General features: G+C 39.3%; 1 protein-coding gene across 1 annotated transcript in view; it reads right to left on the bottom strand.

Moving 5' to 3' along the window:
• cep135 (centrosomal protein 135) overlaps window positions 1–14,035 on the bottom strand; it is a 20,795-nt gene extending 6,760 nt beyond the window's left edge. Inside the window, exons 1-19 of the mRNA XM_037538229.1 lie at window positions 13,114–14,035; window positions 12,058–12,191; window positions 11,731–11,921; window positions 11,416–11,583; window positions 11,128–11,272; window positions 10,943–11,027; window positions 9,771–9,899; window positions 9,324–9,539; window positions 8,373–8,438; window positions 7,426–7,576; window positions 6,684–6,916; window positions 4,893–5,048; window positions 4,497–4,640; window positions 3,911–3,988; window positions 3,228–3,379; window positions 2,916–3,031; window positions 990–1,144; window positions 132–187; window positions 1–18 (exon numbers count right to left, since the gene is read on the bottom strand). The exon at window positions 1–18 is cut by the window's left edge and continues 151 nt beyond it. Coding sequence (XP_037394126.1) covers window positions 1–18; window positions 132–187; window positions 990–1,144; window positions 2,916–3,031; window positions 3,228–3,379; window positions 3,911–3,988; window positions 4,497–4,640; window positions 4,893–5,048; window positions 6,684–6,916; window positions 7,426–7,576; window positions 8,373–8,438; window positions 9,324–9,539; window positions 9,771–9,899; window positions 10,943–11,027; window positions 11,128–11,272; window positions 11,416–11,583; window positions 11,731–11,921; window positions 12,058–12,170 — 2,372 coding nt within the window. The 5' untranslated portion in view covers window positions 12,171–12,191; window positions 13,114–14,035. The remainder of the gene's footprint in view (window positions 19–131; window positions 188–989; window positions 1,145–2,915; window positions 3,032–3,227; window positions 3,380–3,910; window positions 3,989–4,496; window positions 4,641–4,892; window positions 5,049–6,683; window positions 6,917–7,425; window positions 7,577–8,372; window positions 8,439–9,323; window positions 9,540–9,770; window positions 9,900–10,942; window positions 11,028–11,127; window positions 11,273–11,415; window positions 11,584–11,730; window positions 11,922–12,057; window positions 12,192–13,113) is intronic.
• Window positions 14,036–14,228: the final 193 nt, after the last annotated feature.

Raw genomic sequence — 14,228 nt, forward strand, 5'->3', positions numbered from 1 at the left:
AGCACCCCTTTCAGCTGGCTATAACACATACAATCGCAAATCAGAGTCATTACTTGATGGTAGATTCAGACATAATGTTCATCTTGAAAGTTTGGAATAAACAGAGACTATTTAAAACAGCAGACACTCACTCTAAAGAGTTATCCATCTCTGTAACTGTGAGTCTGACTTCTGTCAGCGTCTTCTCCTGCAGAAAAGCATTAACTATGAGAACACTACAAATGAAAACCTCCAACCTCAGCATTTTTATCTTGTACCCTGCTTCAAAAAGGTCTTTAAGTACAAGTTTTCAGCGTCAGGAGGAAACATAATATCAGAAAACCACAAAAGCTTCCAACACTTCCAAGTATATCAAATCTATCGTCATTTAATTTGTCCCCTCATATTTGTATACCCTTCTGCCCCATTAACTTCCTTCCAGCCTTGAACATCCTTCCAGTCTTAAAACCAGTGAGTACAACTGTGTCCTGCCAGCAAAAGCTGTTCCTAAAGGGGTCACAGACTGTTCCCCATTTAAAAGCTTCACTCTTGCTTCAGATCTAGAAAAAAAAAAAATCCACAAGAGTTTCTGTCAATCTTTTCACTGTGAGTGGACAATTGAACACTGAAACTGTCTGGAAGCTGATACTAAGGAAAGGAAATAGACAAACAAGAAGACAATTTGCACTACAGTAACAAAGTTTAACATCTAAGATGTGAAGATTTATGGACCTTTTTAGTGTGAATTTGGGATCTCTTGAATTGTGAAAAGCAAAAAAGAAAAACAGATTTCTTTGGAAAACTGAAAGCAAGCCTTCTGAAAAGAATGTAAGCTGTAATAAAAGTGAAGGTTGAACACAATCAGATTTTTGATATATTAATTGTGTAATTTTCTGTTAAACATACATTTCTGCTTTTTCCCTGATGCTGTAATTTGTACTTGTAATTAATGGCCATTTTTACTGGAAATTCAATAAATTAAGGGATTTGCCAAGTTTTATATTAGCTACCTTACTACACAGTTGGTCTTGCAACAGGACCATGCTCTCAGTCTTTTGGTCCACTGCCTCTTGCAAAGCGTCCTTCTCGCGGTCCAGAGATGCAATGGCAATCTTCAGTGCTACCACCTCATCGTTTTGAGAGGAGCCATTTCTACTCAGCTCAGCTAAACAGATAAACACACACACAAACCAACCAACTTCAGGTGTGCTATTGATGATATCAAGTGTTAAGTGAAATGGTTATATCAACTAAACATATTCATGTTAGACCTTAGTGCTGTAAGTGATACAAGAGTTTTAGTGAGATCAGTCTAATTTGTCAAAAAACACTACAGTGAGTTTGCATGTGTTTAGAGTAGGGCTGTCACTACTGTCATGGTTATAGCGGTAATCTATTGGTTTTTTTTTTTGATGATTAATCGAGTGATTGAGTGGTTTTTTTTTTGTTGTTTAACCCTTCAGACCCCAACAGTATTAGAACACTATCAGGGTCTCCTGATTATGTTTAGAATATTAATAATGGTTAAACACAAAATGATTTGTCAATCACAATTAAGAGTCAATTTTATTTCAAAGGTGAAATCCACCTCTTTTATATAAACACAAACCCAAAGTGGACAAATCAACACAGATGTGGATCCAGGACTAAAGGGAAAACAAACACTATAAGAGGCCCAGTAATGTTAATGTTAAGTACATAATATGAATAAGAATTCCCAGAACAGGGATTTAAAACAGCTAGCTAACCAAGCATAGTCATTTCCTAGCTGTTAACCTGATAACCAACTAGGCTATAAAAATCAATGGTCATGTAGTTAAAGATTCCACGCTTAGCCTTAGATAGTGATCACCAACCCTGCACCTGGAGACCCACCTTCCTGCAGACTTTAGCTCCAACCCTTAATGACTCCACTTGATTCTTCAAATTGTTGCTCTCAGAGTCCTTCATAAGTTGAATGAGGTGTGTCAAGATTAGGGTTGGAAGTGAAACGTGTAGGAAGGTAGACCTCCAGGAGGTCTGGTGACAACCAGTCTAAGAACTCACCCAAGGCAAGCAAGATAAGTTACCAACCATTTACATAAAGCTACCATCACTTACATAGTTACAATGCTTAATGCAATTTTAATTTCCCCAACCATCTTTCTTTGTATCCATTCCTTATGTTCTTTTTTTTTCTCTAGTTATTCCACATTTTTTTCTGTTTAAGCACAAAACATATCTACATAGAAGTTAATCCAGTTGGGTATTTGCCTACTAGAAGCTCTTTGGGCTTTTTTGTACCTTCTCTGCACTGCTTTGTATATTGTTTTTTGTATTCAAATACTCACTATGTTTGGTTTGTTGTGCACTTAATAAAAATAAAAAAGGTAAAGAAGCTGAGCCTGTCCTCAGTCGTTCGTTTGGTCAGTGCAGCGGAGAGACTTAAATTAATAGGAAAGTGGATTTATCTGACTTATCTGATCTCACATAGGCTATGAAATTAACCTATAAATCTATATAATTAGATTTCAAATAACAAATTAACTCACCAAGTCATTGACACTGAACAAGATTTATTTTGGACTCCTGAAGTTATTTGACTTGAGATAAAACATGTATTCAGTAAACCTTCTAAATTACCCAAAAAAAGCACAATGCTCAGCAAAGATTTTTAAAAAGCTCTACACTGTGAACTTACTTTTATGCCATCACTGCCATCTAGGTAAGCGTAAATTGTGTCAGACTCTGTGTAGCTTCCCCTTGAGGAGAATGTTCAAACTGATGAGCACGGTTTTATAAGGACCTGCGAATTACTTTATTACTCAAACTATGAACTAAATCACAAAGATGATTCATTATTCACAGACTTTAATCACATTTTTCCCCAGTAACTGTGACAGCCCTAGTTTAGAAAGACTGAAAGAAAAAGAAGTGAGTAAGAAAAAGTGACCTACTTATTTTGTCCTCTAGCTTGTCTAATTGCTGGTGAGCTGCCTGCAATTCACTGGTCTTCACAGACAATCTGTGCTGAATATCAGAGAGAGACCTCTCCATCTGCTCCTGCAGCAGCCTGCGCGGACACACACACACACACACACACACACACACACACACACACACACACACACACACACACACACACACACACACACACCACTCTCCATGAATTCCAAACATGTGCACAACACAATCCCTATTCATAAAAAGAACCCCCCCCCCCCCACTGCCTCAATAAATAAACAAAAATACATGCAGCCCTGCAGTACCTAAGTGCACTGTTCTCTGCCCTCTGCTGTGCCGTCTCCTCTGCAGTCTGAAGTAGAGCTGCTGAGCGAGCCTTCAGCTCCTCTTCAACAGCCACACGGCTTTCCTTCAATACAGCCACCTGAGTGCGCAGGTCTGTTCGCTCTCTTTCCAGCTACAGTCCACATACATTAAAAAAAAAAAAACACATTTAATATTCATGACTGCACAGATATTCATGCCTAGTACACAACTGTTAAAATGTTTTATATCACTGCTCAAAAATCTTGAGTGGATACATTCATAAAGTGATTCTAATATGTCAAAAGTGTGCAATTTCACGTTTTAAATTGGTAAGAAGCTATAAACAAAACAATAAAATAGAAAAGACATTTTAAATGTGTCCAGAATGATGTTATTATTGCACATTAATTACCACAGTAAACTAAAATTAATTTAACAATTTGAGTTGAAACAGGAGCAAACCAGCCCCAAACCAAAACTTGGACTACTCCAAACCATAGGACACTCCATAATGCAGCAATCTGAATTCATGAAAACTGTCTGTGCTCTGCAAACACAGTTATATACACACACACACACACACACACACACACACGCGCACACACACAATCTCAGGAGTGTTAATGCTGATAAGTGCAGCAGTAGTATTGATGATATCAGCTGAATGATAAGCAAACTCTACCGTTTGAACATTGTTCTCCAGCTCCAGTATTCTCATCTCCTCCTGCTCTCTGTCTGTCAGGGCTGAGGTCTGAGCCACCTGCACAAATCACACATCTGGCACAGTCAGAAAATTCCCACATGCAACTTAAACCTCAGGCAGGTAGACAGTTAGCAGTTTTGTATGGTTCAAACAACATGACAAACAGATTGGAGAGGGATTCAAAATGTATTACAAAGATTTTCTTTTCCATTCATGCAAATGATAAAATTTCCCTTTTACTTTAATGATGGAGAAAACTCAAGCTGTGCAAAATCATCTAAAGAGATGGACAAAACTGAACATGTGATTCAAAGCAGGGGAAAAAAATCTGAACTTTTTGTATAAAGGCCTTAACATGGTGATTGTTAAAAATTTGCCTAAATTTGAAGAGTGAGCTAGAATTTTTGCAGAGTTCTGAATTTCTTCATTTTACTTGTTAGCTTTTCTTTTCTAAAACCTTCTGCTATGCATTTCCAGGTGTAAATGAGAAAAAAAAAACTACATTTTTCAGAATAAATGAATATATGGTCTCACCACAATGAAACACAGTCAAAGACATACACACCTTGAGTCTCTCACGGAGAGAATCTCTTTCTGTGGTTACTTTGTGGAGTTCATTATCTGTCTGCTCTCTCTCCTCTCTCATTCTCTGCTGCAGCTCAGGAGAAAATATCAGCTCCCTACGAACACTCTTCAGCTCCTCTTGGGCCTACACACACACACACACACACACACACACACACACAATAAAGTAAACAGACTCATTACATAAACAGCGTTCCTTCTGAAAAGTTATTTTATACACTTTTAAGTAACTCGATGTTACACAAATAGCACTGGAACTGACAAGTTATGCCCGTATTTAGAAATACATCTTCAGTCTTTGTTGGAAAGCATGTATACAGGCACTCTGTTTGCTACATTCTCACTCAGGAAGTGGCTTAATGGCTTAGTCTGTCACCTCTTGATACTGAGTGCTGAGCTGGTCTCTCTCAGCGGTCAGCAGTTTGACTTTAGTCTGGATGTCTTCCATGTGTTTCTCAAAGCCCAGCAGCATGGCTTGCAGCTCATCTCTCTCCCTGACAACATGTGACAGCTCAGTATCTGCACTGTCTCTCTGCACACAAACAGCACACAGGTTAGGACAGCGGGAGAACACTTGTATATGTTTACAAAGAATAAATGAGCTCATTTGAAACCCTGGGTCACTGCATGCACAGTCCACTGGCACCCCTGGTAAAGATTATTTTATACGTAAAAGCTCTTGAAAGGATATCGGGTAAACCATGGAGAAGAAAAGAAAATGAAAAAAAGGATTTCAGCGAAAATTAATCTAGAACTGTGGCTGCTACACAAACTTATATCTTCACTGTTCCTGGCACTAACATCAGCCTAGCCTACTTAGCAATAAAGTCAGTCACATGCCAATACTTAACTATGTGGCCTTAACAACATTCACAAGTTAAGGCACTCGCGGTTAATAGTAGCAACGTATAACATACATACTTACAAACAAGAGCAAATCTGAAATGAAAGCTTTCATGTTTTAGAAATCAGTTTAAATATAAAACCGCATTTCACTAAACTGCCTTACTGTGCATTTTTTCTTCCCATCAAGAAACAAACAAACACCTGAATCATGATTTCAGTATTCGTAGAGAGGCACCTCAGTAGGTTAATTAAACAACTGAGTGCCCATCACATTCCTAGCACAGATGAGTTTTTTGAGGCTAATTAGCTCACACTGAAAATATGACAAAACTAACTGAAGTAAACTGGTACAATGGTACAATGAAACTGTCCATGGTACTGGAAAATGAAAAGTAAAGTAAACAAAACCAAAATCCACATAAAGCAAAGCCACGTGTCACAATTATGAATAAAATGTAACTGAAGCATATTCCCATTTATATTTCATCTCACCACACATAAAACAGTTTTCAGAGACTCTTAAGCAGACATCAAGGTCTTCCTGTTCCACTGGGTGAGACTAAGCTAATAACCTTTTTTCCACTTCTTTATCAAAGGTGGCAATAATTATGGAGCAGACTATGTTATGTAACAGTCATAATGTATTTTTTTCTGAATTTTACAAAAATAACTTTTTATTTGTAATGTAGGGTAACACCTCTGCCTTCTACACTGTAGACTGGGGTTCAATCCCCACCTGGGCAAACACCCTACACTATACCAATAAGAGTCCTTGGGCAAGACTCCTAACACCACCTTGGCCTACTTGTAAAAGTACCATGTAAAATGATCAAATTGTAAGTCGCTCTGGATAAAAGCGTCAACCAAATGCCATAAATGTAATGAAGGCAGACGGTCATTGGAAAAACATATTCCATTATTTTCATAAGAGCAGCGACAGAAAATCCACCACCAGCAGCAGTCGTCAGCGGAGAGTCAACAGTCAGTGGAATATTCCATCCATCCCCTTTTCTCGAACTTTTGCCATGAACCACGCTGTTGGAATATTTTTTGGGAGTTATGAATGTCTCACTGTTGAGGTCTGGATGAACCAGTATCATAAAATAAAAACTTAAAAAGAGTACAGAGCATCATCCTCCTGCCTTTTTCCCAACCTCGAATAAATAATGTCCACTTCTAAAGCTCCATCTGATAATATAGGTATTTTCATCAATGATGCAGTCACCATGGCAAGGTTTTCATGGCTGATTTCTTTTTTCAACCGCAACATGTAATCGCAGCATTAGGCTTTGTTTTTGTGTGCATCAACATAGGGTCTCACCGAGGCTGGCCAAGTCCCCCGACCTTTAGGACTTCTGCCCCTGGATGGACTCAGGATGGGACTTCTGTCTGACCCTCCTCTTGTTTTGCGGTATCTCTCTGCCTCCTGTCTGTAGTGGTCTCTTTCTTCCTCTAAACTCTTTACAAAAGCATCCAGTCGAGATGGGGAGCGCTCTTTGCCACACATTCCATGTCGAACACGCATGCGCTCCAGCTCCAGAATCATTTCCTTATCTGTAACAAACGCACAGAGCACAACAGAGAAAAAGTTATTTACATTGTCCATCCGCATTTACTCCCTGCATACATAATTACATTACAATTACATGCATAAAGTCAGTAATAACAATAATGCTGTTCACAATTACTTGGTTAAATCCAAAGCTCAATGCAAATTTTATTTTAGCAATGCATATTTTATATTTTTTCATTTTCCGACTGGTCTTTCTTACTGTAAAAACAGAGCTTGATAGACACACCTGTTTAAATGCATTTTTTGCAGTTGTTTTTAATTATTTTAATGCAGGGTTTAATGGAATCTTTGAAAGGCTATGCACCGGTTTGTTGCTCTTCACTTAAGCCAATTTTCATTATTTTTTTTTAACTAATTATTTAGCTGACCATGAAAATAATTAATTCAATCAAGGGCTACAGCAATAGTAACATTATCTTTTTCACCACTTATAATACAGTGTCACTTTACTCTACACAACCTTCAAAGAAATAAAAGTAATGTATTTTACCAGCTTGTGTCATTTTCTCTACTTTGTCCTGTAGCCTCTTCTTTTCCTCCTCCAGGAAATTCAACAATCCCTCCATTTTTTCATTCTGCTCCTGCATTTCTGCCAGTTGATCCCGCAGACGGTCCTTCTCATGATCGCCTTCTGCCATGTCCTAGAACAGCCAATCATAAGCTCTAGGCTCTTCACAGACACCAATCAAGTTACGTGAAGGTTTAATCTGCAACTTTAAATAGCAAATCAAAGGTCAAGTGATACAGCCAATCAGAAAATAAGACTCTGCCAGTCATTGCCAACAATCCCTGCCAGGAGGTTAAGCCAAATAATTCTCTACAACATGCAAGACAGCCCAATGTTGCCAACAGAGGGCACTATAAACAAAAAGAATTGCCCTGAGATCAGTCTTGCTGCTGTGTGACAAAGGGAACACATTCGATTCAGCACAAGAACAAATTCATCAGCTGCACAAAGGCAACACTTCATTCCCTCTGCTTCATTAACCACTTTCAATGGTGTTTGTAATGTAAATCCATAAGGACTTTATCGACTGTATCGATAATACATTTATATTGATGCAACCATGACAGGCTTGTTTAATATGAGAAAAACAGAAATGATGTGGATATGTCTCACAACAACTAAAAATACTATGGGTTATGGTCACAAACTGAAATAATCAAGAAAAAAGAGGCACATCAAAAGCATTTTCATAAGTAAACTAATGTGCAGGATTTCTTTGTTTTCTATATATGTAAAAATATGCACATGTGAAATCCCCATAAGTCACCTAAAAATTATGAGGACCGAAAATATATTCATTAAGTAATCCATATTTTGTCAAGATCTCTACAGCTAGTATGCCGCACAGCAGCAGATGGCTAATTTCACAGCCCATTTGACAGAACGGTATTGTAGACAGAAAAAAACTACAGGAGCCCAGCAGTACATACCCGTCTTAATTTAGAGATAACCTCCTCCAGGTCCTCTGTTTGTCTGTGTAGCCGCTGAATCTCTTTCTAAAAAGAGACATGGGTAGTGTAAATAGAGCTACAACAAGCTAAATGTAGTCTAACCTCCAAGTATCACTTGATTCAATCTATTTTAAAATTCAATCCTTTTAAAAATGTCTACACAATTTTATGGTCGAGATGTAAACAAAGTCATTCCAAGCGATTTGATGTGAGATGGTTAATTGTGGAGAAACTTAATGACAATTTCTTTTACAGTTGTGGTGGTATCTACATGACCAGATGTCTACAAGACAAATATTGCCATTACCGTACAAAATGGCCTGTGAACCTGTCTTCTAGGCTTTTACATGCCATGTTGATAATTAAGTAGTGGTAAATCTGAAACATGGCTTATATTTTAAAAAATACACTTAAGGCCAAAAGCCTACCTCGAAACTATTGTAGGACAACATTTCAGGCATAAAGCAGCATGTTCTTTACATTTTCATTTGATATCTTTCTGTCAGGTGGCTTTCAAAAGCATTCAGTATTTCAGACGTCTGGTTCCCATCACCACCACAGTGGAACAATTCTGATTCAGTTTTCTAGAATGATGCATTTCATATCAAATCTGTTTACATGTTAATGCTTTAATTAATATGTATTAACATGTATTATCCTTTAACAAACTTGAACTTTTGTCTCTATACAATCGCACTAGTGAGCATTCTCTGACGGTAGAACGACAAGGGAGGTTCCAAGAATCAGCAATACAAGGTCTAAATGTAGACAGCACGAGATGCTCATCCAGACACAAATAATGTTGCTCAGTACTCACTGGAAAATACAGCTTCCACAAAGTTTAGGAACAACTGATTAAAACACTACATTCTAATGTCAATGAGTTCCCTTCAAAAGCTAAACGTGCTCATTCCCCTCCTCTCTCCTCACCTTAGCCTCCTGAAGCTCCATGTCAGCAGTCTCCAGCACTATCTCTTTGTCTTTCTCTAACTGCTGCGCTAGCTGGTCTATCTGGGTGAGCTCGTGGCACAGCTCCTGATTCCTGGCACTCAGGTCTGCTATTTCACTTGAAACAGTCTTCTTCCTCTGATGCAGTCCCTCTATCTTCTGCTCCAGAGCCCTGTTCGTCTCCTGCAGGTACTCAATCTGACAAAAAGGTTAAAATGAATAGGCTATCAAAATAAGGTGAGGGCCAATAAAGTCTTTTTTACAAAAGGCCTGAAAAACTAAACATCCAAGTAATATCTTTGAATTCAACATAAATCTTCCAGATAATCCGAAGTAATGGGACACTGTGGTTTGCTCTGCCTGCAAGTGAACCATGTTCCTATCCAGCTGTGATCTAAAAATATCATTTATTACCATGCAAATATTCACCTGTAGGTTCAGGTGAGAAATGAGCTTTTCATTACTGATGTTTTGAGCCTCCAGAGAGACGACGTCATACGGTCGACCTCCATCCAGAGCCCGATTCAGACGCTCGATCTCTTTATCCCGCTCCTCCACCTGGAAAAATTTTAATTTGATAGCACATAATTTTCTAAATATTCTAGGCTGTATGGTATTCGTTTTGGTTTCTGGTGCCAGTTTCACGTAAAACGTCCTCATGCCTAGAAGCCCCTTTCACACTAAAAACCCAGAACATTATTGGTATATTTTACTAATAATGTACCAGCTTTGTGTCATTCAAGTCCCTTTCAAACACTTTTAAAAGGTAATTTAACAGAAATTAAACAGGAAGAGGTTTGGTTGCATTTTTGTTTTGGTGATGTATTTTTTAGAGAAAGGATTGGGGCCTTTCAGGTGACTGATTCCTAGTGTTTGTTAGCCTTGCCAGTCCAGTTCTAAATGAAAAAGATCAAATTTGGACCCCAAACATGTCTCATATGGTTCAACTCCATCTGTGGTGGGAAACAGCATAAATTTGATTTTTATTTTTTTTTTTTTCCCCCCAAACTATTCCTTTAAATGTGAATGCAAGCCAGAGTCAAAATCCTGGTAAAGTTGACAGCTTGATAGATGGATGGATGGATGGATGAACTTCGTCACTGCTCAGTACAAGTGCAAGGCAATGAAATGTAGTATTGCGCAAGACCTAGTAAAATACCTGGGAAATCTGGGAGGGATCATGTGTGAATTGATGCCGATACATTACTGAGAAACTCAAATCTAGGTTTTTCTTGTTTAGTCCAATTTAGAAAAAAAAACTAAATCTAAATGGCAAAATCTACCCTGCATTTATGCAAGGCTGCTTCTTTACAAAAGCAGTGCAGGGCAACAAAGCAAAGCATTTACATTGTTACAGTCAAGTTCTCAGTTTTTACAAGAAATAAACCTGCTGGGAGTGTTCCCACAAGAACATGTTCACTTTTTTTTTTTTTTTTGGCATGCATGGACATTTGTGCCATGGTAAAATGCTGTTTAAGGGCTGTATACGCCAGGGATGTATTATTAAAGGTATTGAGACTTTATTTTGTTGGAAAATAAAAGAAACTGACAAAAGAAAGGTAATGATCACTTTAGCAAGATGTGCATACAGACACACACACCTGTGTGTTGAGGTGTTTGATTCCCCCCTGGGCTCTCTCAAGATCCAACTTCACTGCTGTCACCTCTTGCTGAAGCTCCTGAATCCTAAAACAAGTAATAATGGGTTATTCTTCACAGCTGTTACAGCTAATCATACACTGAACATTTGTCTAAAAGCACATTAGTCTTTTCTGTCCAATCACACCTGTCATCAGCCACCTGGAGGAGGTCGGCAATGTATGGGTCATCCGGTTGAGCCACAGCTGGAGGAGTGGGGCCAAGGGAGGGGGGGAGGAGCTCATCTATTTGCATCCGTTGGCGTCTGAAAGGAATTGGCCTTTTCTTTCCTCCTGTTAAATTAAACTGAATATTACCAAGAGCATCTGAAACTATATAATTACAATTGTATCATAAATCAGGCAGCGCTACATGATCAGACAGATCATTTTGACATGGACCAAAATTTTATTATGAGTAAACCCATTTTACCTACCTGGTGTCTGCACTACAGCTTGCATGTTCTTCTCTTGCAGCTGTTGGATGCGTTCACTTTTGGCCTTGCTGTCTTTCTCCAGGGCGCGAACTTTGTGTACATACTGATTGTTGAGGAATTTTAGGTCTGATGTCTCATGGTCCAGTTTCCTGATGTAAGCCTTCAGCTCTGAAATCCAAGCAAATAACTTTAGGAAAATATGGTTGGGGTTTTACATAATGTGTAATACAGAAAGACAAAAAACATGGTTGATTAGAGTTGTTTAGTGTTTTAAGCCAGAACACAGCTGTTCATAGTCTAAGGCCACCTACTTACCTCTAGTTGTCCGATCCTTGTCTTCCCTCAGCTTGAGGAGTCCCAAGTGCAGCTCATTATTCTCTCGGACCAGCCGAGCATTCTCCGTCTTATATGGCTCCAACAGAGCATCAAGATTCCGACTCTCCTTCTCCGTCTTCCCAGCTGAAAGTTTGGCATTCCGAAGACTTTCAGTGGTGTGGACTAGATCACTGGAAAGACAGTTTCACAAGTTTATAGCTTTAAAAACATTAAACGTTAAACACTGAAAATTTCATTGCTAACATGAAGTCATAGGACGCATTACTGACTGCTTCATATGATCAAAGATTCTAACAAAAAACTTACCTAAAAAGTTTTTCAACCAGCGGCAACGACTCAATGCCTAACGGCTGCCTGTAACCCAGCTGATCCAGACGCTTTCGCAGATTAATAAATTTCCTCTCTGCATTAGTACTCATGGTTGCATTCTGGGCAAAGCTCTGCGGATGATTACTTTTTTGTTAACGACAGCAAGGCTTAAAATACAATACAGTTTAGTGTAAATGGCTTAAAGTCTCATGCACTTATGCATGTTAACATGAGTTATCGTCATATTTACCCCAAACCCCGAGCTAAAGTCAGCTTTAAGTGAAAACTGTGCCAAACACAAAGTACACAAGAAGATGTGAACAAAAGGGGAATTCCACCAAACTTTCGAAATATGTAAACAGTCATTCAGAGTAGTCTGATGTGAAAGACTTCATTCTGGAAAAGGTTACTGAGTCAGAACTGTTCACAACAGTGCTGACAGGAACCAGGTGTCTGGCTGTGTGTAAAGGCACGTTAAATGAAATGGTTACAAATATGTTGCATGATGCCAGATTTTACAACAGTTTTCAGATACTTTTTGGCCTAAAACATATGTATTAAAGCCTCTTCACTGCAGAAGGGCAGGGCACTCTAAGAAAAACTTTTACACAAAGAATTTGGTTTGGTTTGTAATCAATACCACTGCATTACTACAAACATTACACACAGCATACATAAACTCGTAAGCCTAAGTAGGTTCGATTGTCGTTTTAGACAGTAAATGAAATTGCTATATTTGCGTTGTAGACATTATAAGCCCTAGATGCTCACACCAACATTGAAAGGAAATCTTTTGGGTAAGTTTGAGCGCTCAATTTCACACCAAATCACTCTGAATGACTTACATCGCATCCTTGCGGGATTCAACAAGTGGACTGAACACACATAACACAAGTTTCCTCGGGGTTGGTTAGCTAACTAGCTAACGTTATCTGCTGTATCTTGTCCGTCAGCTGCACAGTGTAAACAAAGAACCCGACAACGCTTTTAACGCCAACAGTCGACCATAACAACGTAGCGTTTTATTCATTAAGTTATGTTATAGCCACTTACCCAACAGCTTGCGTTCCTTGTTGGGTCCGTACACAGCGTAACTAAGGCCAGTGCCAGCAGAGCAGCTACACAGACCACAAGCTAACGGTAGTCAAAGCAGTCATTAACATTAGCCTCTTAGCTCGGCTGTGTTTACAGTAACGTTGCAACAACCAGCACAGCGCAGAGGGAAATACATTGTCTGGAGAAAATACTAGGCTTATTGGCTAATCCTGTAAATGTGAACTTAAAACGGTCTTCCCAAAACTAGCAAACTACGCTGAGCTAGAAATAACCCAGTTATCTGGTTAGCTGGCTAATCTGTGCCGTAGTGGTTGGTTTCCTCCTCACTCCGTGTCGGCTGTCCGTCTTCCGGTGGCGCTAAAGCTGTTTGAAAACGGCGCCGAAGAGAAAACGGCATCTCCATAGAAACGCAGTAGCGGAGGAGAAATAGCGCCACCTCGTGCAAACAAACAAAGAAAGGCCATTATTTTAGGACCACACTGGCACATCGAGGTGGGCAAACCAGGTCCAAAAGGTAAAAATCCTTCCCAGGATTTTGCTTCAGCTCACCGCCCCCTCTCCTTTGCTCAAACCAGCAGCGAAGGTGTTCAGACCGTTGGAACAAAAACCTGAGGTGTGTTTCAAGTTTCTGGACCTGGATTACCCACCGCCCATATCTAAACGTGCTACAGTAACAGCCTCTGCCCTTTTGGCAAGGGTTTACACTACATGTTGGAACGTTGCTGTGAGAATTTGATTGTATTCAGCCACAGGAACGTCAGTGGGGTGAGGTACTGGTGTTGGAGCATTAGCTGTGGATCACAGAGGCCTCTCCAGCTCATCTCAGGGACATTTGGATGGAGCTTCATCGCTTCTCAACAGATAACACAGCTCTACAGCAGTGCTGACGGCTTTATACCCCCTACACACTTAAAAAAGATGACTCTTCAAGCGTTCTTTAGTAAAGGCAATGGTTCTATTTAGAACCATGAGATCTGTTTAGGACCATTTCATGCTTAAATGGTTCTGTGCATGGTGAAATGGTTCTTCAGGCTGATGAAGAACGTATTGGATGTTTTGAAAATGGTTCTATATAGCACCAAAGAGGGCTCTTCTATTGTTATGAGCTCGAT

The sequence above is a fragment of the Pygocentrus nattereri genome, chromosome 4 (assembly GCF_015220715.1).
Source record: "Pygocentrus nattereri isolate fPygNat1 chromosome 4, fPygNat1.pri, whole genome shotgun sequence".
NCBI classification, from domain to species: Eukaryota; Metazoa; Chordata; class Actinopteri; order Characiformes; family Serrasalmidae; genus Pygocentrus; species Pygocentrus nattereri.